Source organism: Diabrotica undecimpunctata, chromosome 5 (genome assembly GCF_040954645.1).
Source record: "Diabrotica undecimpunctata isolate CICGRU chromosome 5, icDiaUnde3, whole genome shotgun sequence".
NCBI classification, from domain to species: Eukaryota; Metazoa; Arthropoda; class Insecta; order Coleoptera; family Chrysomelidae; genus Diabrotica; species Diabrotica undecimpunctata.
The window spans coordinates 101,696,268-101,724,039 of NC_092807.1; the positions used below are offsets into that span (position 1 = coordinate 101,696,268).

Here is a 27,772-nt window from a genome sequence, read left to right on the forward strand (position 1 = left end):
TGTAGTTCTTTAAGTTCTTTGTTCATAGTCTCTGTCTTCTTTATGCGGTGGACTTTCTTTTCTTCCTTGCGTAGTTATTTATATTCTTCCTCTGCTTGTCGTATTCTGTACTTCTGTTGTATGCTCTGTTTTTTCTTTAAATTAAAATCTGATGTTCTTCGTCAAAACAGTCATTCGTTCTTGTTTTTTTTTTGTTTACTTTTCATGCCTAGTAATACTTAAGCTGCTTCTTTCATGATGTTTCGGCATCCTTTCCACCCGTCATTTATTTTTCATGTTTAAGTCTGTTTTCTAGTTTGATGTTTGTTTGATAAATAAATAAAAATATTTAACGAAAAATATTTCTTTAATAAATTTAAAGTACAAAAAACAATAAAATATAATATCAAGTTTTCTAAATTGTTAGCCCTCTTTCTAATTAATTTCTTTAACAACCTCAGATTCAGGTTTAGACTTTTTTTCTAAAAATTGCGCCAATCTAAAAAATATATATTTATAAAAAATTAGAAGTTCACTTAAATTTTTTGCGAGAGAAATAATAGGAAAGTTACGGAAATAAAAAAAACATGGTAGGAACATCTTTCAATCTACAATGCTTTTTTGTTGCTAGTGCCTAAATTTAATAAATAATTATAACACCAGTAGTTAGATAAGATGATTGTTAACACATTCTTTGAAAAGAAAAAGAAAGCCTTATTACTCAGATTGTAGATTTTATATCAGGACGATACACGTGAATGTAATAAATGCAAGGTAATGGTTGTTGCATTATAAGCCAACGGGTTAAACGTCAACATGTTCTTCTTTGTTCAAATGGTTTAACTTTGCCCACTGTATAAGTTATAATATTTGTAAAAAAAAAATACTTGGCAACATGGTAGTAATGGGACGTGATTTCACTACTGGTGATCTAGTCACAGTGATTTATAAATCACCGATAACTACCTTTCCTTGATAATTTCGATAACCGTGATCAGTGGCCAGATATATTATCAGATGTCAATTCACGGTCACCGGCTCACAAAACGTGTAAAGCTGTTAGTAAGGTAAGAAATTTGGACACGTTTTTGTAGTTTTTTTAGGGTAAAAGCTTAGCAGTGTTGGATGTACATTAGTATGAATATTGACTAAATTTTTGTTTGTACGTCTTATCTAGTACTGCCTTGGTACTGCCTTAACTGAATTTGCGAAGGAACGTTTATTAGGGATTACATGCTTTTTCTTTATAAAACAAAATCCAAGTGGGGCAATTTTGTCTTGCCATTTGTCTTTTTTTTTTGTTTTTTTTTTATATAAAATGTTTTAGAGGCATTTAAAATAAAACTTAAGATTTAGGTTGAATTAAGGCATATGTTAAACCTATTTCAGAAATGCCAACACCAGATAATAAATCTGACCTGATGAGACTATTGGGGATGGCAACATTTTTGGGCAAATTTGTACCTAACATGTCAAAAGTCACAGCCCCATTAAGAGAATTAACAAAACTAGATGTGCCTTGGCACTGGACTGATATTTATGATAAATCTTTGTACCAATTAAAACATTTGCTGACAACATCACCGGTGTTAACATTTACCCATATAAAGACATTGAAATTGAAACTGATGCCAGTAAAGGTGGTCTAGGGGCCTGTTTGCTGCAAGTTGACCATCCAGAGGCATTTGTATCGAGAAGCTGAAGTACAACTGAGCAAAAATATGTTCAAATTGAGAAGGAAATGCTAGGAACAGTGTTTGCATTTCAAAAATTCCATTATTTTGTGTATGGTCACAAAATGCTTGTTAGTTGTGATGACTAACCAGTAGAATCAATAAATCGTAAAGATTTATGTACAATTTCTCCACGCTTGTAAACAATGCGTTTGCGGTTACTGAATTATGACATATATAAATTAAATATAATACTATAAAGTATCTGTACATTGCAGATACGTTGTCACGGACATTTTTACAACAAGGTGGTCTGAAATCAGATGCCGAATTTCAGTTCATGCTGTAGTAAATATTGTAGTGATGCTAGCAAATCAGAGTTTCGAATAGAAACCTTAAAAGATGAACAATTGCAAACTGTTAATAAATAAACTTATGTATACAGGGATGACTAGAACACCAGCGTGATGTTCCACAAACAGTTAATAATTTTTTTAAGCTCAAAGATAACTTATGTATCTCTGATGACTTGTTATTTTATGTCAACAAAATTGTTACCCTTTAAGCATAAGATCTGAAATGTTGAGGCTGGTGCATGAAGGTCATATTGGTATCGAAAAGTCAAAAGCTAGAGCTAGGCAATTTTTACTGGCCAGAACTGAGCTGCGATATATAGGCTTATATAAAAAAATGTAAAATTTTGAACTGTAAACTTGTGAAAAATTTAGACCAAAGCAGCAAAAGGAAACGTTATGTCTATATTTTTTACCAAAACATCCATGGATAAGAATTGGCATGGACATTTTTACATGTTATGGTAAAAGTTATCTAATAGCTTATGATTCTTTTTCAAACCGAATAGAGATTCACTCAATAAAAGACAAATTTGTTTTTTCTTTCATTGAAGCTTTAAGGTCAATGTTTGCTACACATGGCTCACCAACCTATATATTTTCTGGTGATGTTACATTTAATGGCTTTCATTTTAAAAATTTTGAAAGACAATGGAATTGTCAATTTAAATTTAGAAGTCCTAATTATCCATGGTCAAATAGACTGGCTCAGAAACGTGCCATTGCCAAGGGTATGGTTAAAAAGTCTATTGATGACAGTTCTGACATTGAATCAGCATTGTTAAAATATAGAAACACATGTGTTAAAACCAGTATGTCTAAATGTTAAAGAAAAATTAAGTAAAAAGAGAAATATATATGTAAAAGACTACAACCAAGTCTTTGGAACCTGAGATATTGTTACGTACAATCAACGTCAAAGAAGGTGGGAGCTAGCACAAATATTATCACAGCACGAAACCCCAAGGTCTTCTATCTTAAAAGATGAACGTAATAATATTGTTCGTCGTAATCGGGTAGATATTAGAGAATCTCTAAATAAATTTAAGTCACAGTCATCTGTAATACTTACAGATAATAATAATGTGGATTAAGATCAAGAAACCCTCATCCTCAACGAAGCTGACAAGGGCAAAATTACCTACCTCTATTGACAGCCAAAGGAAAGTAGCTGGACAATCAGTACTAATCTTCAGAACTAAATCAGGTCGAGTTGTTAAATCACCTTTAAATCTAAATTTTTAAAAAGGGGAAGATGTAATATGTCTTACATAACTGTACCTACAATGTTATGGTGGTTGAAGTGCTGAATGGTGATAGCAATGATAGTAACCAGTCAGCATAACCGTCACAAGAATGGGCAGAAGGTGTGGTTATGAGTCAGAAGGTGAAGTTTTAACAAATCAATAAATCAAGACTGCTGGTTTTATTTATCTAGAGCTATATCTTAATACTTACATTACTAAAGCCATGGTTATTGCCAATAACGAAATGGAAAGAAGATTATATAATGCAGAATTAAGATAGATCGTACTGTTATATACTAATGTATATACAGGTGTTAAAGCAGCAGAAACTAATGCTCCACCTCCAACAACCATTGCGAATATCTTACCAACTTCATCGGATGGTACTAAGTGAGATATATGAGCTCGTAACATGGGAGCGACCAGACCTCCCAAACATTTTGAAGCGCCAGCTGAAATAGAGAGATTAAACACTTATTAATTATAAACATAAATATGCGAACAAATAATTAGAAATCACGTATATTTTCCGGAGAACACGATGTTTTGTTATGATTGATATAAATAACAAAACATAATTCGTAATAAAACTCCCGTTATAAAGAACCTTCGCGCCAACTCCCACTCAAACGTCATGTCAGTGAAACAATCCACCATAAATGAATCGTCACAAATAGTAGCGAGTAATATCACTGAACACCGTGGTAATATTCTCCAGTTAAGTTCATCTTATTTCGACGTTCAGTGTCATCGTCGCACCTCAACACCTCAAATGCTCTGCAGAATGCTTTGACCGTCTTAGGGAAGGTTCAATAAACTAGGGAAGTTTTACATTTTGAGATTGTTATTCTCAGACCCGCGTATAAAGCTTAATATACTTACCAATATAAATCATTGTATCGTTGGTTGCCAGGAACTGCAAAATGACGCAACTTAACATCGATATCAACCCTATCAGAGCAAGTATGGAATCCCTAATATGAAATCTCCCCTGTAGAATATAAGTTCCGGTCATTGTACCAACAACCCAAACTAAACTACAAATACTGTTATAAAGATTGTACTTTGTAAATGTCCAGTTCAGTCTTCCTCGAAGGAAGACGTATCGCATACTTGTATCTGCATGTGTGAGAAATATATAAATTATGATGGACGTAAGTGTTAAAATGATTATGGCTCTGTCGTAGTTTTTTCGTTTTTTAATGGTAGTTTGAATTATTTCTTTAAAAAAGTTTAAACGAACCACTTTTTCTTTTTCACCCTAAAATATGTACAAAATTAGTCTAAATACAAAAACATCAGTACAATTATTACCTTAAAGTTTATTTTTAAATATTTTTTTTTATTGGTAGGTACCCCATTTTGCTTATTTAAACACTACGCCTCAGAGTGTTTATATTCAGTCTGTTCAATCATATCAGTTTTAAATATTGATCTAACCTGACAGAAGTACATACCTTGTAACGTCAAATAAATAAAATATGAATACAATATTACTAACAAATGTTTCAAAAGCTTTATTCAAATATTTGAAAATCCTAATCTTTTAAATGAATGTGAAAAGTACAGGGTACAGGTTGGTATTGTTCTTATTGGTAATACTCTCTTCAACGTAACCAGCCGAAACAGTTGCCGATATTTTTGCGGTATTAACGGCGATTCTGCTTTACTATTAAAGTAATCAATGTTAGAACTTATTTTTAAGCAATATACAACCAGCAACAATCAATCTTATGTGACAGATTGAAAATTAATTTTTGTTTTTCTCATTTCCATAACAACGAAAGGTATATTGATGTACATCACAAATTCAACCATTTTACATTCCTAGCTTTTATTTCAATTTTTTGTAGTAATAATACATGATTTCAAAGTGTACCACTAAAAAAATAGCGTAAAGTATTTGTGGATCACTAGTCTTTAAAACACTTGCGCGTGTTTTAAAGACCTCAATATCCACTTATACTTCAAAACACTATTATTAAAATTTCGAATTTCGGAGAGAAAAAAATTAAGTACTTGTATATTTCAAATCCACAGTTCAATGTTTATCTAATAGTATAGATTACATGTTTGGTGTTTTTGAAGTTATAAGTGACCATCTACTGCCAAATGACAATAAGCTTATCTTGAAAAGTCCAATCAATACATTTCTTTTTAACTTTGAACTGAAATAAATATGTCTTGGCGATTCTTCACCTATATAGTCCATCTAATTTACTTACCGTTGCACGTCATTATCATTGACAGAAATCGAAGTTGACATAGTTGCCAAAGTATAAAAAAATCCTGAATCCATTTTAAATCAAATAGGTCACATAATTATTGCAAAAGTGGATTATACAACAAAACAAATTAATATTTAATGTAAATAAATAGAAACACAACAAGAGTTAAAAAATAATCTTGTTAAAAACAATTTGAGCCGCTTGTATGCGTCGTATAAACATGTAAAATGGAATACTTAAAAACAACACTTTTAAATTTAAAGCTGCAGCTACACGCTAAAACAAGAATGTATATTTTAAGCATCTACAATAATATACAAAACACACATTTACATACTTCTCTAACAGCAGTCAAAGGTAGAATGGGGTCGTTATTATCACGTTCCTGTTCAAAATAATGAATCAAAGAAGCTACCATCTCTTTACAACGACTATTTAAATTCTTACGTGACATTTTTTAAATAAAACACACTAATTTTGTTCTAACAAGAACATATTTTATTAAATATTTAAAAATATAAAACAAGAGGTATTCACTTTAAAATTCAAAATAATAAAGTACAAAAAGTGTCAACACCGCAACTGTCAAATAAGTGTTACCAATTTATGCGAAAATATCACCTTCGTTCGATTACAGTTACAGTGTGTTCCGAACAAATTTTCTTCATAAAAACGCTTTATAATCCATTTATAAAAATGAAATGAAATATATTATTGTGTAGTTCTTTAAGTTAACATTAATAGAAATCTTTAAATATTATTTCTACGCGTATATAATAAAATATTTCTAGTGGCTGTAATGCCAGTGTACTCGGCAAAGTGATTCTAAAAAAGAACACACCTACCGCCTAAATATTTCGTGTTGGTATCATGTGACCTCACGGGCTATGACGCGGATGACATGCAACGGTAAGTAAATTAGATGAAGTATATTATAATTTTTAAAACAACACTCTGAAACATATTTTTTCAATAATAACCACGGGTTTGTTGGTAATAAACGGAAACAAATCACTTTGAATAATGATCAAGCAATATTAAACAAAATAAGTAGAGTTAGTTCTCAGAGCTTTTGGTGTCGTGCTTCATCAGATAGGTTTCCTATTCTTAGTATTTCTGTATTTATAGCTCTGTCTAAAATCCTTTGTTTATTTTTAGAAGAAGATGTAGATCTATAGGATTATCACAAAAAATATTTCACATAAAAAAGAAGCTTGATGGGCTAACTCAATAACTCGATCTTTCCGTGAGGAACCTAAAAGAAAATCCGCTCGAATTATGGAAAAAAATGAAGACAGTGTACCCAAAGTTATATAAGGTAGCATAATCCTATGGGTTGCACACTTTCATTTTTAGGGAATAGTTTTATTTGAAGGCAAGAGCAACTGCTACAAAAATAAGGAACCGCTTGACGGGCAAAAGATTGTCCAAATCAATATTTTTGAATTCACTGCCACAAAAATAAGGAACCACTCCTATTAACGATAAAACTATTGTCCAAAGTGAAGTGGTGATAGATCAGCAAACAATAAAGCAAATAAACATATACAAATTCCTGAGAACAGTAATAAAAAACAGAGGAAGTGTCGATCTCAACAACAATATAATATGAAACAATATATAGGCCACCGCTGATTTACGGAACAGAAAACTGGATCTTAAATAGAAGACATCGGAGTGGGATAAAAGCAGCAGAGATGAAATATCTCAGATGAACGATAGGGACAAGAAGGACAGACATATTTAAAAATGAAGAAATAAAAAACAGACTTAACATTAAACCGTGAAACAGCGAGTGTGGGAAGCTTAACCAATGAGGAAAAACACAATAGGCATACCAACAAAAGAGTGGAATAGCGTTATAGCAGAGATACTACAAAATACGGGCAAATCTTGGCAAGAATCAGCACAATTGGCAAAAAACAGAACAAAACATTCATCAAAAGCTAGAGTCACCTCCCTGGACATTTAACGGTAGAACAGGATCGAGTATGAATGCAGGACATGACGTTTTAACATTATACATGACATTTTGACATAATACGTAACGTTTTGACCACAAATGTGACAGATGTGTCAAACATACGTGACAGCTACGTCGCACGCTATTAAATTGTTGTCACAAAGCTGTTACGTAGTCGTAGCAGGCAGTTACGTTGCTCTAGTAACATTGTCATGCATACGTAACAGATTTATCTCCGAGAAAGAATTGTATTGAATTTTGAAGCAATAGATCAAAAGAAACCAAAGTAACAGACGACTCCAGCTGGAGAAGGCATAATGTTGAATGGGATTTGAATGTTAGGGAGGAAATATAATTTTGACATGTAGATCTTTTGCTTTGCTTAATAATAAATTTGGCTTTAGTTTTAAGTTGCTTGTCTAGAAGAAGATTTTCGTGGGTTTCTGAGATCTGAGTTCTACCAAGATAGCATTTTGTGTAGACAAGATTATTTTTTAGCGATATGAGATTCGGCAGAAGTGAGTAAGTCTTGAAACTTGATATATATGTATAAAATATATTTTTCTTTCTTCTTTTTTTTCAGATTTCAAATTTTGGTGTTTTCTTCGATACTATGTTATATCGGTTTATTCTATATATTTTAATTGTTATTGAACTATTTCATAAATATTGAGATATGTAATATATTGTGACTTACCTCATGATTTATTATTAATTCCTTGGAACCGTGCGTATTTTCTATAGACTCAGGTATATAAAATATTGTATATGCTATACCGATTGATACACATGCCAGTCCAATTGCAAACATGGACGGATAATTAGTGGCGTAAAATATATAAGAACTTGTAATGCTTCCCAAAAGAGAACCAGTAGCTAAAGCTACTTCAGAAAAAACCATTCTAAAATGAAAAAAGTATTTGTTTAAAATTATTTAAGAACTTTATGTGGTCTAAAATTTGTAAATCTATTTATAATAAAGCTATTTTTACGTTATGTAATTTTAATGCATTGTAAGAGCTACGCAAGGCCGATTAAGCTACTGCGCATGCCCACGTGATGTTTTAAGCAATATCTGTTATAGTAGAAGCCACTTGCAGTGCAGTTATATAGACAGAAAATTCAGTGCAGGTAAGATAGGCAATGTATTTCTTACGGGAGAACGATCGAGCACGTTGCCGGTTTGCACCGTAGGCGGCACATCACCGGATTTAACAATCATAGCGCACTGGAATATACGCGCACACACCAATTGCCTACGATTGTATCAAAGACTATCATTATTGTGTTAACTAAAGCATGATTTAATCATCGATGTATAACTAAGAGAGTTACATTATCGAACTAAACAATAACATCAAGAAAAATAGTATAAAAAAAGGAAAAATATCAAAAACTCATTGTCGATAGCTTATCTATATTTATTTTCAATAGCTTCCATTGTAATCACATTCTTTGAGAAATACAGATTATTATAAAGTTATTAGAAGTAGTGAATCAGTTTTAATCCCCATTGTCCACGCAAAGCAAACATGTCTCTTTATGGATTTGGGTATTGGCCATTAGAACAAAAACTTGTTGGCAAAAACTATGAAAGCTCAGTTTTGTTTCATTTTAGCAAGTGGATGAAAGTACCTACATCATGGAGCCGTTGTCAGTATCTGTCGTGAATTTCAAATGGCTCTTAGTGTGGAAGTAAAAGGTGTGGTGTTAAATATATTGAACTATCATCTAAACTTAAAAAATGGTGACAGTTTGACTATTACTGTGGAAAAAGTTTCGAAAATGTGCGGTGTGAGTGTTCGCAAAATTTATGACATCCGCAAAGAGGCCCAGCAAGGCGAACTGAAACCGGTACAAAAAAGGAAGAAAAACAGTTTCCAGTCCAATTCACCTGAGAATACTTACGATGAGGGAGTGAAATCTCGAATAAGGAAAATTGTCCATAATGTTTTTTTGGAAAACATACCACCAACCGTCAACAGCACAATGAACAGAGTGAAGGATGATGAGGACCTACCAGCTTTTTCAAAAACCAGATTTTGTAGGCTACTAAATGACATAAGTTTTGAATATTGTAAAAGAGGTTGAGATTCGATAATGATGGAAAGAGAAGATATCATAACCTAGAGACACAGGTACCTCAGACAAATAAAAACATTCAGGAAGAAGGATAATGTAAGCCTTGTTTATACCGATGAATCTTGGATTAACGTCGGTGATTCAGTCAAAAAGGAATGGAAGGACACAACGATCAAGAATCCACAAGATGTATTCATAAAAGGGCTCTCTACTAGACTGAAGGTTTCAACCCAAAGAGGTCCTCGGTTTGTTTTTCTTCATGCTGGAAGCGAAACTGGTTTTGTGGCATGTATCTAATTAACTTTCTTGGTCAAGAAGAGAACCGCAGATTACTACGATGAAATGGACGGGGATCTATATGAAGAATGGTTTTAGAAGACGTTAGTTCCGAACTTGCCAAAAGAGAAAGAAAACGTTGTCGTTTTGGATAACGCGTCATATCACTCCCGCGTTAATATCCTCCTCCCAAATATTAAATTCAATTGGTCTAGACAGCAGAGATCGCCGTATAATAAACAATATCTATTACGAACAAACTGCAGCTGTTAGAGTTGGGGATCAGTTAACAGACGACATAAAGATAAAAAGAGGTGTGCGACAGGGATGTATATTGTCCCCATTATTGTTCAATACATATTCAGAGCACATTATGAACCTAGCGCTAACGGACATAGACTAGGGAATACTTATAAACGGAGAACGGTTGTTATAAGATACGCTGATGATTCTGTCATTTTTGTAGACAGTCTTGAAGGTCGCAGACACTTGTCTCTAGGGTGGCAGAAGTAAGTAGCAGGTTTGGGCTTGATTTTAACATAAAAAAAACCAAATGGTTATAAGCAAAAATAGGATACTACCTGGTCAATTATTAGTTAACCACAACCTATAACACAAATCACCAACTTTTGTTATCTAGGTGCAAACTTAAATGAACAGTGGGACCAATCGACGGAAATTAAGATAAGGATCGAGAAGGCAAAATCAGCTTTCGTCAAAATGAAAAAAATCTTTAACAGCCACGATATAAAATTGGAAATAAAAGTTCGTTTACTAAAATGGTACGTATTCTCTGTTCTTTTATATGGCGTGGAGTCATGGACCTTAACGGAAGCATCACTGAAGAGGAATGTGGTGCTATAGACGCATGTTGAAAATTTCCTGGATAGACAGAGTTACCAACGAAGAAGTACTACATAGAATGGGTAAAGAGCGCGAACTAGTCATAACCATAAAACGTCACAAACTAGAATACCTGGGCCATATAATGCGCAATGAACAACGATACAACCTACTTCGAACCATACTCCAAGGTTAAGTGCATGTGAAAAGAGGTCCAGGACGAAGAAGAATATCCTGGCTACATAAACTGCGAAAATGGTTTAACTTAACTTAACCACTACCGGACTTTTCAGGGCAGCAGTCAACAAAGTCAGAATAGCCATGTTAGTGTCCAACATCCGTAACGGTTAGGCACCATAAGAAGAAGAACCACTCCCGCAAATTTGATTTCCCGAAAAAATTATGGAACAAAAGGCAAATCAAGGATTGGCTAATCGAAAAGAACATTTTCTTCGAGAAAGATTACCTAAAAAGTAAATTACTGGATATTGCGGCCGCATTTAGAGACTAGTACGACGAGTACAAAATTAAAACAATCGCGGAAAAATGTGGCGTTAAGATTTTGAGACTACCGCCTTATCATTGCGGGCTGAACCCGATTGAGATGGTGTGAACTCAAGTGAAAAGATATGTGGCTTCAAACAACGTCGATTTTAAAGAAAAAATGGTAGAAAGGTTGATAAAAGAAGCTTACCAACGCGTATCTAAGGAGCAGTGGCATAAATATGTGAACTCTGTCAAGAAAGTAGAAGAAAAAATGTTTGCTGTGGATAATTTGCAGGAAGATATTGAACCTGTGATAATTAATATAGGAGTTCATTCAGAGGATGAAGACGATTTAGATATGGATTGTGATTATTATTAATTAACGAATAATATCTCGGATTTATTGCTCATTTGTTTTTTAGTACTGTCCGTACAGTACATTTCAGTTATGATCTTGTATATTTTATGTATATATATTTATCGTGCCGTATAGTGTAAACTACTTGTATTTTTTTGTATATTATGTATATAAGTATTTACGAGGTATTACATATTTTATGTATACAGACATTTTTTATGGAATTAATTTGTTTTTTTTATTCTCTTATTTAACTTAATTAAATTAATGAGTAAAGATTTTTAAATCGAAGCGCGTACGGTCCTGATTTCTCCATCTATCGCCAAACTACCACACACCTACCACCATGGTACAATGAATACACATTGTGGTGCGTATTCATTGTACCATGACCTACCACTCCACTGTACCGACATGAGCGGCATCGCTGTGCAACGTAAGACCAACACTGCATTCTACCTGTGGCTTGTACTAGAGACGAAACATTAGAACTATTTTTCATGCTATTTTGATTCAATTTGTTGTCAACATTCATGTTGCCAATTTATTAACATTTATAATTTAGAAGTAAGTGTAAATGTTATTTATGGGATGCAATAATTTGTGATTTATATTTGCATATATTTGTGTATATAAGTGTGATCTGAAAATTGCAGAAAAATAGCTGTGATGAAAACAGATCCGCTAGGTAAGAGATATGGCATGCAAGAAGGACTTGCATGTCCTTTTTTTGTGTTAAATGTTTGTGTAGTGTGTATCGTAGTCAAGGTTGTATAACATAGGTTGTGTTGTGTAACATGGATTATAATAATTGTGTATTGTGTGTTGCATATGTATTGTAAGTGAGTTGTAGGCAATTATTCCGCTCCCTATTACTCCGCTATTGCAGGTATGTTCTTGTTGTTGACTTCTTCTTTAACTATTAGCAACCAAAGCATGTTAAAAATTGTAAAAAGTAATAGTTTTAAGTAATAGGGAAATTGGTATGCCCATTAGTAGACAAAGAACTCACCTCATACCTCTGGATTCCTTAGTTGAAGTATCGGATATGTAGGACAGTACTATTGCAAAAAATGTAGTGTTACTGCCTGTTATCATGGTTGGTATTGCAGTGATCAAGAATATCCAGGGAGAAAAATTTTCAAACAGGCAGTACAATATTATTAGTCCACAGCCTAATGCCATACCTAAAAAAATAAAATATTTAATTTTTTAATTTAATTTTAATAATAACATAACTAAATATGCAGCAGTTCAAAAAATGTAATATAAAACATTGTTTTGTACTGTGAGAACGATTTCCAAAGTGGAAATTGAAACATCAAAAATAAAATTATTTTAAACTTAAATTGTGGCTCATTCCCAATAAAACTAGTGATATTTTTACGTATTTCGATCACTTCGTTAGACCTTCTTCTTCTTCTTTCTCGCTATAAGTAATTCTGCTTATTCTTTGGCTGATTAATACCTCCATGGAAATTTGTCACTCTATGTTTTACGTACGCACACAAGATAGAATTCTGTTCTTCTTTTAACTTTTGGTGATTTATATCTTGCTTTTTTGAATGCTCTGGCGTCCTCCATTATGTTTATGTAATTATTTCATTCTTTTTTCTATTTAATATCCACTCATTTATACCATGTATGTTACATTTTCTTCTGATGTCTTTACTCTCATTCTCTCTCTTCTTCAGATCTTATAATATGCCAATATTTCGTCACTTTTTATTTGCTAGTATCAAGTCAAAGAGAATGCATTCCGTCTTTGACTTGACTGAAGATAGAGAGTAAATATTCCCAATACTGCCAATCTGGGCCTATTAAGTGATCTTAATACGGTATATGGTAATTGGTAACTCGCAGTAAGTTCTTATTTAGGATCTAGGGTACCAACGTATAGTTTCCTTCCAAATGGAATTCAGACATTGAATATTAAACAGATTTGTTTACTAACTTAAATAAAGTTAATTTGCAGTTACAAGGTGACTTTGCCAGTTTTCCAACTTGTCATTGTTTAACATCCAGGAGATTTAGTCTACGTTCAACATTTAAATGCCCCTTAAATTCTTAAGGAGGCTAGGACCCACACATGGTTGTAAAGCTAGAATTATGATGATGATATTTCATATTACCATATTATAATCACTGGTAATAATGTTAAATGCAGTCATTGGTTGCATGTATGCATAGGATATGCAAAACAAATCTTGTTATACGTTATATTTCATTTATTGCTGTATATCGAAACTGGCTGCATAAGCCAAAATTAACTGAGTTTTATAAGTAGGAAATTTACATTATCATTTATATTTCTTTTTATAGAAGTAACTATAACATCGTTTCAGCTAAAAATGATGAGATCTCTGCTTGTTCCAGTTATATATTTATAATGTGGACTTAAATTAGTCTCACATTGTAAGCTATCAAAATGAGTCCAAACTAAAATGTTGTTATCTTGTCTACCACTAAATTTAACATACAAAAATAAAAACGGCACAAACTACTCACCTCCTAAAGTAACCAATAAAACTGGTTTTCTTCCATGCTTATCAGACCATGAACCTGCTATTAGGCAAATAAACGTCGGCAGAAGTAAATCGAGGAGATTCTTTACCATTAGTACAACATCTGCATATGGTTGAACCATTTTTTCATAATGATGAGTTACATTATTATCTTTATTTCCTAACTGAGAACAATCGCTTTTCTCGTAACCGAGTGTTATATAGCATGTTCGGTATATAATTAAATTTGTAACAACTGAAGCTAAAATAAAAAAAAAATGTTTACCTTTTGGTCAGATGTCAGATGTCAGATTATGTCTTTGGTCAGATGATGTGTCGAACTATCATGCCACTTTTTTGATTACGGATCGATTTTTCTTGTAAGTTGTGCTCGTTCTTTAATTACAAAACTGGATAAAGTCTAATATAGAGCTCTCAGAGTGGTAGGGTATCTACCAAAACTAATAAGTGTTTTGTCAGACTGCGGAGAAACACCGTTAGATACTAGAAGGATATGGCTAGCACCTAAATTTATATTAAACGTAGCATATGCCAACCAGATGTATTCCCCAATTGAGCAATTTCATAAAGTCTTTCTAAATTACTTAATTTCTGGAGAAGAAAATACTTTCCACCAGTTCTGGTTGCCTTGCAGAATACGCTACATGAGATTCATGAGGTAGCGCATAACTCCTTATTTCCTTGTCACTCCTTTCCATAGGATATTGGAAAACAAGAAAACAACCAAGCCAAGTTTATATCATGTTAAAAGTGGTCTGAATATAAACTTATTTTCACAGATGGATCCAAAGATGAACAAGGTAATGTAGGTATTGGAAAATACTTTAATGAGAGCACAGAATTAACAGCAATAATACCATCTTCTAATTCAATTTGTCTAACAAAAGTATTTACCATAAAAATGCATTAGACTTAATTCAACAGAAATAAGTCTAATGCCTTTCACTATCAAAATCAACCATGAAAAAATCTATGGATTATTAGAAAAAATCGAATTCAACAAATAGGAAAGGCGATTACATATTGTACAAATGGTACAGTTCCATATAAAAAACCTTTCTTATAAGGTTTCCCAACCTGGGGAGGGGTATAATTACACAAATGTGTCGTATGAGGAGTGGACATTGCAGTGTTCCAGTACATTTATTTAGATTGAAAGTAATGAATACAAATCAGTATTTATGTGGCAGTTTTAGGCAGTGAAAGCATGTTTTATTGGAATGTACTAGATACCTAAGGGAGTATTCAGTTGCTTAGAAGAAAATTACAAGGTCATCCAACATTTATTGATATGTTTTTCAAAAATTTAAGCTCAAATACAGCACTCGCAGTGAAAAAGTTTTTAGTGTCAATAACGACACATGTATAGTTTGCTAATGTACTTTATAAGATTTTATCTGCTTGCTTGTAGTGCATGTGTTTCATGCGGTTAAGTGCGGTAGTACTGGACTATAAATAAAAGAACTTTTGTGAAAGAATTTATAAACAATTAATTTTTCTTTTTTATTTTTTATTTTAACTATTGTTGCAGATTCAGGAGCTACGAGCTTAAGCACAAATGCAACTTAAGTAAACAATCAGTATAAACACGTAGATGCTGACTGGATAGCACTGGTAGGTAACTCCAAACAAATGAATGGAAGAAAAAGAACTTAGAGACGTGCGGCGCAATACCGCTTATATTGGAGGCAGAAATTACAGGAGGCCAAGGCTCAATTTGGGCTTTAGCGTCATTGGAAAGAAGGAAGGTGTTTTCGTTTATCGCTAGAACTGTGTAATAAAACGCCTTTTAACTGCGCAGCAAACACACATTTTGTACAGCACAGTCAAAAACGTTTTATTACACTGTTCTCAAAAAAATCTAATAAAAATATCTTTGTTGTAATAATATTCATAAACTTTGCAAAAGACGGGTTGTATTATGATACGCCTCTGATCATATCGTATGCGTTAATTCTAATTTATTAAAAAACTATAAAAAATATACTTACATGTTAGCAAAAAATACACATAATTAAAAAATAGAGGAACTTCTACAGTTACCTTGTTATTGCACGCCATTTTGATAATCTAGAACAAGTATCAAATATCAAGTATCGAATATCAAATATTATTTATTAGGATTATTCTGTGTTAAAAAAAAAATAGAAAAATGTATAGGGACAACATTTGGGCTACGGAAACATTGGTTCAAATACAAGTCAATCCATTTGCGACTAAATAAACACAGCGATTAAGAAAACGCAACCTGTCTTATTTTTACCGCAACGCGATATGGCCCAAAAATTTAGAGAGGGTGCTTACAGTTTACTTATGAGTCAGTTACGAGGTGATGAATCGAAATTTTACAATTACTTTCGTATGTCAATGTCTACTTTTGATGAACTTCGTAAATTATTGGAAAAGGATTTAAAAAGGCAAGATACTCGTTGGAGGAAAAGTTTCTGCCCAGAAGAAAAACTAGCGATATTTTTGAGGTACATACATTTATTTTTAAAACTCAGACATATCTACTAACGTAGTATCACTGTATACATATTGTACTGAAGATAGGGCACAATCAGTACGCTGTGGTCTGCTAAAATAGACCTGGGATTGATAGTGACTAGCACCAGATGTTTGTGTATAGGCTGACCACTCATAAGTTGACTGGCCAACTCTCCTATGTTTAATATTTTGTAGTAGGTTTATCACCCCTGATTGGAATTCCAAAGTTTAGTCATCATCAAGCAAAGCCAAGGTCGGCAAAATAGCTTTGAAGAACGAGAAATTGCGACCATCCTGCTTAATTTTCTTCTGCACAAAATTTGCACAAATTCTGAATGAAAATCTAAACTTTATATTGAAACTTAACTATAAAATTCATCCAATTTTTCGAACCTTGAAAGCCCTTCGAAACGAAGGTACTTTCGAAAGATCGACATAGGAAAGTGGAGGGGATAACTGTTTCAGCTCCGTTTTTTTCGATCTCGGAACTTAAAATTGAAACACGTAGAAAAAAATTTAGATTATGTCGGCTTCCATTGCAGCTAGAAGTCTCTTTTTTTTAATCTGGGGTAGCTCGTCGAAATATGAATAACTACATAGTTTTCACTGGTCGTTAAATAGGGAAAACTTCGGAAAAATTGAGAAATTGAGGAAAATTGAGTTAAAATATTTAGCCTCGGGGATAAACAAATTAAATAACTTTTAAACTATTTGTCCGATTTGTCCGGGGGAAAATTTCACACAAATTTAAAAGACCCTCGATGTTTAAATGTATTAATAACATTTTGTTTTGGTATTAATAAAATTTATAAATTAGTGCAAAAAACTCATTTTTTTCAAATATTTCCGTAAATTATTTATCAATTTTAATTTAAAAACGGGAAAATAAAGATATTCTTATTACAAAAAAAAAATGATATAAATATTGTTTATGTAAAATAAAAGGGAAAATACTTATAGACAAAAAATCAAATTGTGACCATAAATTGTTGTTAAAAAAAAAACGCAAGGTAAAAATGCGAGTACTTTTTCATCTATTCGTCATCTAGTAACCCCCACCTATATCTTAAAAGCTTCAGATATCTGCGAACAATTTTGCCGTGAAATCGATGATTTTTGCATAACCAGACTGAACTAATCTCTATCAACGAGTGTGATGGGAAAATAGTTAGTTCCCTGGTCTATATTTGTACTGTCCATATAAATATAAGCTTAAATATTCAATAGATAATTACTATATACATACTTGCTTTATCCAAATCATTTTGATATTTGGACATATTATTTATTATTATTTATTGACCTCACCACTATAAACAACTGTGTATCATAAAAGTTTAATGTATATTAAATAGTGTCTACAAAAAATGTTTACTTTCAAGCTTTTTGTAATATTTGTCAGTATTTATATTAGACAAGGCGAAAAGCTCGGGTTTGTTCGGAAAAATATTCCCATGAGATTATTTTGCATAATTACTTTCATGCTCGCTCAGGCAAAAACTTTTGCTCAAATTTTTTTAACCAATTTTTTCAAACAAATTGTTAAAATTAATTTTTTTGATCCAGACAATTTTTTTTAATAATCTGGATCACTCTGAACAAAATAAGTCTGTTAGTTTTATATATATATATATATATATATATATATATATATATATATATATATATATATATATATATAATAAGTCTATAGTTTTTCTGTAAACTTGATTGTTTTCGAGTTATAAATAATTATTTTTGAATTCATCAAGGACCTAAATTCAAGTTCAAACCTTGTTCTATCATCACCCAATAAGTATTTTGGGCCTATTTTATTTTAAAACATTGTTTTTAATCGTTGATAAAGCGCTTATGATAGGGCGGGCGCTGGGGGCGTGTATAAGAGAGAAAAACAAGATCTAGGGCACAAATTTTTGCTGGTTAATATTCTCATTGTATAAATTAGTACCCGACCTGCCATACGCGACTCATTAACAATTAAAAAATAATGGTTTAATAGTTATGTATGCTCCAAGAATGTTATTAAGATGATTATTCTCGAAGAGCAACATAATCCAGCCAGCGGGCTAATTTAAATTATTTTATACACATATTTTAAATTATAGATCAACTTAGTTATAAACATTGTTATAAACTTCATAGTTTAGACATAACACAAGTAAACTAAAGGCGCCTCAATGATAAATCAACGTGGTTCAACCCGGAAGAGTGTTTAGTTTAATATTACTTCCTGTAATATTATTAATCTTGGCTCTAGGTTTAATTGTACTAACCGCGGAATCCTTTCGGAACATAATATATATATATATATACGATGTAGGTAAAAGTTTTATAAGTATAAATATTATTTCCCCTTGGTCTCTCCTCTACATTCCTCATGCACGCCTATTAGTGAACGCCAGACGATTATTTCCGATCCAGTTTATACGTAAGAAACAGCGGCAGGGCAACTTGCCTTATTACATATTTGATTTAAAACATTAAATTGATTCAAAAAATTGGCGATCAGTGGCGCGGTTATATTGCCATTCAAAACTGGATGATGATATTAAAAATGAAACACTAATTGACACAAATACTGGTACAAAATTTCTTAAATCCATGAGAAATTTACAGATTCGCATTTTTATTTGACGAAATTGTAACCTAATTTCCAATAAAATAAGATAATTTTGGCAACATCGCCATTCATCCGTTCTCTTCAATGGTAAACTGCATACGAGATAGGCCGAATGCTATGCTATAATTTCGTTTTGGAGGTAACCGCGTAAGTGTGAAGATAAACATTTTCCAAAATAAAACAAAAAAACCTCGCGAAAAGAAAATTTCTCAAGAACGAGAAATTAGAGAAATTCAAGTTCGTGCATTGCTTGAAGCGACGCCATGTTCAAGTAAACAAATTGCCGATGAAGTTGATTTGAATGCAAAAACAGTGAGGAATATTTTGAAAAGAAACAACTATCATTGTCATAAAGTGCAGACAACTCAGAAATATTTCCTGATGATCAATTTAAACGGATGCAATTTTGTGAAATTATGATGGAGAGATGCCATGCAAATAATAATTTTTTGGTTTGGTTACAGATGAGTCTTCCTTCACAATTCACAAGAAACAATATATCCGTTGTACGTTATTGGTCTTAGGAGAATAGCATTTGCGTGTGTCTGTGCGTATGCAGTACGCACAAAAGTTGAATATTTGGACTGGAATTTTGGGCCACCATATTACTGGCCATTTTTTAATTGAAGGCAATTTAAACGCAGTCAAATATCTCCAATTACTGCAAAATCAAATTATTCCGGCCCATCAACGTCTTCAAGTTAACTTCAACGAAACTTTAGCCTGATTTATGTGCAAAAGTCATGGAAAATTGGACATTTCGGATGCGCGCAACCGAACGAAGCCAAATACAAGTGTTTCTTTACTAAAATTCTTTGATATGTGTGTAGGGAATATATTTATTTTTTTTTATTTAAATTAACGTGCATGTGACATCTATGGTCATTAGCACGAGTTACGATTTACATGGTAATATCATATAAATTACAAAATTACAAAATAATATAGTTAACATTTAACATAAAGAGAAAATAATAAAAACTTATAATAATATAACATTTATATTTTGTTGAGCAGTTGACTTTTCTCGAGGAATTTGATAACCTTGTTGATTTGGTCTGTGCTGTTTAGGACCTCTCTGAAGTTAGTACTGATATCCAGTTGTTGGCGTATTTTGGCATAAAAAGGGCATTCGATAAGTATATGCCTGATTCGGAGAGTCGTATTGCAGTGCTGACATTTTGGTTGTGGAGACGATGTCATCAAGTAGCTATGAGTTAGACGGGTATGTCCTATACGCAATCTTCGTATGATTGCCATATTTTTTCGAGATAAACTGGGATAGGTAAGAAGGTTCACTGAGGGTTTAATTTCATGCAGCGCTGAAGTAACATTATTCCAGTGAATCTGCCAGGTGGATAGATTCAGCTTCTTCAGTCTAGCTTTGAGATCGTTGCAAATTTGTATATTCATAATGGTGTCCGTGGATGATGCGGCTTTTTTGGCAAGGCAATCAGCTTTTTCGTTACCACTAATACCAACATGGGATGGTACCCATATCAGAGTGATAGTTGTATTTTGGTTTATAAGAAGCTGATATGTGTCATGAATATCTTGGACGATAGGATGGTTGGTGGATATAGCATTAATGGAGTGTATAGAGGAAAGTGAATCAGAGCATATGGCTCTATGTGCATTTGAATATTGTTGGGCATATTTGAAAGCATGTGAGATAGCTAGTAGTTCACCAGTATGGATGCTACACCAAGGAGAAATTTTAGATAGTTCGATAGGCTGTTGTACAGTGGTTACAGAATATCCAACACCACTTTCAGTCTTTGACGCGTCAGTGTAAAGAACTATGTTATATTTATTTTTGTTTATAAGTTCTAGAAAGAGAATTCTTAATGTACTAATACTGGTATTTTCCTTGTTAAACTTGGTGAGGGAAATATCATGATGTGGGAGTATGTTGGTCCAATAGAGATTATTGGATAATGGTAGAGTTCTGGTTTCAGACAAATTTATATCTTTTAGTAACGGTTGTAGAAGACTAGGAATAGGATTTATAATTAAGTTACATGAAGTGTTGTTATGGGGATGGTGTGATGATGTAATTAAATGATATACTGGATTGGACGGATTGGAAGAAATTGCAGCAGCATAGGATAGAAGAAGGTTTTCTCGCCTAAGCCATAGAGGAGGTTCATTAGCTTCACAGTAAAGACTTTCTGCCGGACTAGAACGGAATGCTGCAAGACATAGACGAATAGCTGTGTTGTGTACTGTATTTAGTGAATTTAAGATTGATTTAGTACCAGACATATAGACAAAACATCCATAGTCGAGCTTGGAGCGGATAAGTGATCTGTAAACTTTCAATAACGTAGTTTCTTCCGCGCCCCAATGATAATGTGAGAGTGTTTTGATTATATTTAACCTTTTTAGGCAAACTCCTTTAAGTTCCTGTATGTGTTGTTTCCAGGTTAATATTGAATCAAATATCAGCCCTAATATTTTGCAATTATCAACAACCGGTAATTTGAAGTTGTTGATAATGATTTCAGGATCAAAAGAACTCATTCTTCTGCTAAATTTAATTACTTTGGATTAAGAGTGGGAGAGAGTAAGTCCTAGAGAAGCTACTTTGTTTTGTAGGTCATTTACTCCTAATTGTAGAATTTTACTAGTAGTTGCGTTGGATTTACCATGACAGTACATTATTAGGTCATCGGCATATAATACGCATTTGATTGGTGGAGCTATATTTTCACTTAACTTGCTAATCGAAAGAATGAATAAGGATGTGCTTAAAACTGAACCTTGAGGAACTCCATCATGTTGGATGTGTGGAGAAGAAAGGAAGTTATTGACAGAAACCCTGAACGATCTACATAGATGTTAGGAAGTTTTTGATAAATGCGTATATGTTGCCAGTAAGGTTACATTCAAAAAGTTTGTCAAGAATTGCATTTCTAAAGATGGTATCAAATGCGCCTTCTATATCAAAGATAGTTGCTATCAAATCTTGCTTGCAATTTATTGAGTTGGAGATATGGGTTTGGAGTATTTATTACCAGATTATCTCTTGTGGAGCGCTGTCTTTGGTAGCCAGATTGTTCTTTTGGAATAATCTTGTGTTTTTCAAAATACCATAAAAGACGTTTGTTGGTCATTTTTTCCATTAGCTTACACATAGTGCATGTGAGAGAGATGGGCCTATAAGATTGTGGAAAGATAGTTGTCTTATTTGGCTTGAGTATTGATATAACAATAGATTTGCTCCACTGAGATGGAAATTTATGGGAACTCCAGATTATACTATATAAATTAAGGAGTTTATTAAGATCATAATTAGACAAGTGCTTTAGGAATGCATGAGGAATATCATCGGGCCCAGCTGCAGTGTTTCTACTATTAGCTAAGGCAGATGTTAGCTCATGGATAGTGAAAGGAGAATTAAGGGATCTACTATGTTCATATGATATCAGACGATTTCTGTGTGAATATAAGCCATGATGAGATAAAGCAATATTATTGGTTTTATTCCTGAACTTTTCTTCGAAATGTTTGGCAAAAGCGTTAGGAATAAGTTCATGTGAAGTGATCTCTATACCATTTGAAATTAAACAAGTAATTTTATTATTAGATTTGTGACCTTGAATTTGTCGTATTTTTTCCAAGGTTGGCTAGGATGGAGTTTTTGTTGATAGATGATACGTAATCTTGCCAGGATGATTTTTTACTTTTTTTAACTACGTGTTTGGATTTGGCTTTGAATTTTTTGTAATTTATTAGATTTTCAAGGCTTCTATTTTTTTGGTACTTATTTAAAGCTTTTTTTTGGATAAACGAATCGCCTCTTCACAAGAAGAGTTCCACCAAGGAACTGCTTTATGATTTGGAGAGAATGATGTTTTGCCAATGTGAGTCTTAGCAGCTGAAAGAATAGTGTCTGTAATTGACGTTAACAAATAGTCTACATCATTGATTATTAGATGATCATGAGCGAGCAAGAGAGTGTCAACAGCTTTTGAATACTCTGGCCAGTTAGCTTTATTTAGGCGCCAATAGCTTTTGGCAGAGGCAGTCCCATTACAGTTGTTGGAAATTATTATAGGATAATGATTGCTATCAAGATTTAGGGTCACTAATACTAAGATCTATAGCAGAGAAAGATCCAGAGGAAATATTAAAATGTGTATTAAATCCTGTGTTAAGAAGACATGAGTTTGTGCAGTTAATAATATTTTCAACTACTTTTCCCCGTCCAAATGTTGATTGAGAACCCCACATACTGTTATGTGCATTGAAGTCACCTGTGAGTATAAACGGCTGTGGAAGTTGGAATATAAGGTCTAGGAGTTCTTCTTCTTTTAGAGAATGGTTTGGGGGAATATATATGGAGCAGATGGTAAGTTTATTTGGGCAATATGTAGTTATGGCAATTGCCTCAAGATTCGTTATTAATGGTAGTAGCATTGTTGAGAAGATTTCGCTAGATGCAAATATTGATGCACCTCCACTAGCTCTAAAGCAGTTCATCCTAATGAAGTGGTATCCTTCAAAGGATTTAGGATGAGGAATATTAGTTGTATTAAAATTAGTCTCTTGGAGACAAAGAAAATCTGGATGATAAATTGATATAAGATATTGAATGTGTTCAAGGCGCGGATAGTATCCGTCGCAGTTCCGTTGTAAAATAGTGAATTTAAAAACTTATATAGTTAGTAGAAAGAATATACCTTGTACTAATTACGTAATTTTAGAAAAGATCGATATCATTGCAGTTAGAGTCACATGAATTATTGGACGTGAGGCTGGTAAGTTTTTTAAGTGATCTATCGGATTTTTAAGTGATCTATCGGATAAAGTTTGGTATATTTGTGTAAGATCTTCGAGGAGAGAATGAATGTTCGTGGTGAAATTATGAGCTTCTTTGAGAGGATCACTCCTCCCAAAGGAATTTTCTAGGAAGGCAATTATTTGTAATGATGATAACGAAATTTTTTCTGGATTAGCACAAATTAATTTTTCGATACTTGAATGGGCAGTTGGATTAATTTTACCAATTTCTTTGTCATCAGTTTTTGTTTTCTTTTTAGGAGCTGATTTAGGAGTTGCGAAGGTTGTTGTGTTTGGTGTGTTATTAGAGTTTAAGTTTAGTGGGCTAGCGGTAACCAGTAAAGAAGGTGATTCAAGACTTGTGTCAGTGGAATGAGTTCTTTTTATGCCAGAGTTAGAAGGGATAGATAATGGTGTTATAGACTGTTTATTTGGGTTTGTTATGTCAGTAGGTGGGTTATTTGAATAGATTTCTTTTTTTGAGGACGGTGAAAGAGGAGATATACTAGAAGGAGGATCAATTGGGATTTGGCTAGATGTTGTATTTGTGGAGGGATTGCCAGATATTTCTTGAGGGTTAGGGCAGGAGTCTGCAGTGTGTCCAGATTGCTTACATAAAAAGCATTCAAGTTTGTCCGAAGTAATAAAGATCCTATAATTTGTATTTTCATATGAGATTACAATTGACTCAAAGTATTTTTTTATCTGGTATCACAAAGACTGAGCGTCGAAAACTGAAGATGTGAGCCTATTCGTCTTCCGGTGAACTACAACGGATAAGCGAGATAGGGGAAGCAAGTTGTAATCCAAGTTCATTTTTAAGTGCTTGCTATATGAGTGCATTCGGAATCGAAGGACACACGTTAGAAAGTAGTAGCCTCTTTGCAGGTGTGATAAGTCTGCGAATAGATATTGTTTGATTTCTAACAGAAATAGTCGGATTATTTTTTAGAAGATTATCTACTACGGTTACGGAAGAAAGATAGATGCATATACGCTGATTAGAAATATGTGAAGCAAAGGTTATTTCTTTAGGGGTAACAATTTCGCCGATTGCCTTTATGTAATCAAATAGCACTACGTCTGGGATAGCGTTCATAACAATGGCTTGAGTTCTACTGGGACATGATGTTGCTGTTATAGATTTTTTCTGTGTGATTTTGGTAACTGCAGCGAAGCTAGGTTGAACTGTTTGTTATGATGATGCCATAATTTGATTTTAATATTTTGGATGCCAAAATATTACGTATGGCCCGAAACGACTGGCCTAATTTTAATTGTCGAAAGTATTTAAGTGATATCGACTTACCAATATTTACTTGATAAACAATCGCATTAAACTAACAAGTTTTTATTAAAAATGCTATTAGTAGAAGCCTGATGTTCACTCGTTGGCTTCTGAAATAGGAATGGAATATTTTTGGCTATCTTAAATAACACTTTTTTATCTGTAAAATTTATCGATTTTTATTATCTTTAGTGGACTAATTTTACAAGTATTTGTTATTAAACACAATAGACTCATTAAAATGTCTAATAATTAACTTTTGATCTTCTTGCCGCAAATTATAATATTTAAAAATTTTAAATCTGTAATTTCTTTTATACGACACACAAATAAAATATGTTATAACAGGTTTATCTTAATACGAGTATCCATGTGCCTCTTTCTTTCTCATTAGGATCCAGGTTAAAATTGTGTATGTATTTAAATTAGCGGTAAAGGCAAGTAGAATCGCGACTTGATATTCTTATATTGACGATGAGATATTTCTATAACAAACTTCTAACTATTACTTAATTTGATGTTTATAGAGAAATTCGTCAGATATTACTGTCTTAATATTTTGTTGCTAAAGAAGATGATATAACAAGTAAACAAAGTGAAATATTTGATATAAGTGTAGGACTAAATAAGAAAACAGGCCAACAAGACATAGAGCAACGAGATATCTCACACACTGTCAGAACACATATCTTACAACGGAAACGAAAACTAATAATAAATATGATAAGGACATACAATGTGGAAACAAAGTACTTAAGACCAAAACACATAACTCCTACAGCGGAAATAAAAATTCTGCGAAACATAATCAAACCAAACAAATAAGGCAGTGGACCAAAAACAGAAAAAAGAATCGAATCAAACTGTAGAAATAAAGACAACAAATCTGTGAAAATAGCAACCAAATATTTTGCCAAAAAGAAGAACAATAGAACGCACAAGAAAAATACCACCAATTTTGGCTAAAATCGATGGTTTTGACAAATGATAACAAAATAAGCAAATGCCTTTCAAAATAGTGGGCAAAACAAGAAAATTGAAAATGTATATAAATATGCAGGTGGAAATGAAGAGATTCTTTATTTCCTGGTGAAATGACATAGATAAAGAGACGAGAATATTGCGATAATGGTCATGGATAATGAGATCCTTATATACAGAGTGTCTCACGATGAGCTGACACTATCTACCTATATATCCGAAACTACTCACACGATATTTATGAAAATTAGTTTATATATGTATATTAAAACTGTTCTTTTCAGAACCACATTTTCTTTGAATATCCGATTGTTATATGATGGCACATTAAAATTTATTTTCTTCAAAATACCTGCGCAATATCAGCCCAATTGTGTAATAATTTATATATAAAAAATTAATGCTACACAATCTCTCCTTAATTACTATCGATTTGTTTTTATTTCAAATTGCAATGAAAGTGTGTTTGGTTAAGATTCTGATAAGAGATTTCTTGTTTATCATCTTTTTAACATCGATAATGACTGCAATCACAATGTAGTATTTTATTTTATTCTGTAACTTCCCCATTACCCCCATTACAACAAGTGGTGTATTAAGTAGAATATTACGGAAGGTAGATCAGACTACAGGTTCTAGAGAATTTTAAAAATCAATAGCAGAAAGCGGTGCCATACATACTTACCTATCGTTTATTTAAGAGGGCGGCGTGACTTGTAATAATAGAAACTTATAATAATAATGTATAACAACGCAGTAATAAAATATAACACTAAATGATAGAATGTAGTTAGACATTAAAATTTACTTACGATTTAATAAATATCTTAAAATATTTTTGCAACAATATATTATTCAAAAGTTTTAGGAAGCACTAAGGCGATCAAAATTATATGAAGTACCTCTAATATTGTTGCAGTATCTGCTTTTAAAAAACCATTATCTGATATTATCAATAGCAGATTTTTCGAGGATGTATTCAAAAATTAAAATCAGTTGATATTTCTGTAATTAAATTATAATTAAATTTTCTCACACGTGGTAAGATTATTTATTTGTAGCCAAACCCTCTAATGCATCAATTTTTGTTCGAGCTGAAAAATTCAGGAAAGTTAGATTTTGCACTTACAAACACAAAAAATGTACTAAGGCAAAAATTGATATTACTGCCAGGTGTACTTCTAAAAGGAAAAAATAAACATCCGCCTTAAGGCGGACTTGTACAGTAACCATGCATTAAGGTAACAGCATTTAATTTTTTTTAATTATCAAACTAAGCAAATAAAAACATATTGAAATTATTGTTTATTATGAAAATCTTGTGTTCTGAACACTGGCAACTCAATTTTTTCTTCTTGGGGATGAATCCTGTGATACAGTAGGTAAGCGTTGATCACCGCCACATCTATGAGGTGGTAAAAATACGATTATTACATTTTCTGGTCTTCATATGAATGGAATTACGACCTAATAGTCCATCCATCAGATCAACACCTCCCATATGCCGATTATATTCTTTGATGATCTGTGGGCAATCGATTTCATCGTGAACTCTTTTTTCTGTCCAACCGTCTAATTTTTTGGGGCTGTACGCTATC

General features: G+C 32.8%; 1 protein-coding gene across 4 annotated transcripts; it reads right to left on the minus strand.

Moving 5' to 3' along the window:
• Positions 1 to 327: 327 nt before the first annotated feature.
• On the minus strand, positions 328 to 27,119 carry LOC140441569 (probable peptidoglycan muropeptide transporter SLC46). Of its 4 annotated transcripts, none has more exons than XM_072532381.1 (8): positions 26,987 to 27,119; positions 16,005 to 16,083; positions 13,997 to 14,254; positions 12,501 to 12,675; positions 8,141 to 8,345; positions 4,135 to 4,513; positions 3,464 to 3,704; positions 328 to 478 (listed from the first exon to the last, which is right to left on the minus strand). In XM_072532381.1, the coding sequence occupies exons 2-8, from the start codon at positions 16,072 to 16,074 to the stop codon at positions 415 to 417; spliced, it is 1,392 nt and encodes a 463-aa protein (XP_072388482.1). In that variant the 5' UTR covers positions 16,075 to 16,083; positions 26,987 to 27,119; the 3' UTR covers positions 328 to 414. The 4 variants fall into 4 exon arrangements, with proteins under 4 accessions (XP_072388482.1, XP_072388483.1, XP_072388484.1 ...); XM_072532382.1 differs by lacking the exon at positions 26,987 to 27,119 and adding an exon at positions 25,215 to 25,304; XM_072532383.1 differs by lacking the exon at positions 26,987 to 27,119 and adding an exon at positions 17,747 to 17,836 and having other exon boundaries at positions 3,621 to 3,704.
• Positions 27,120 to 27,772: the final 653 nt, after the last annotated feature.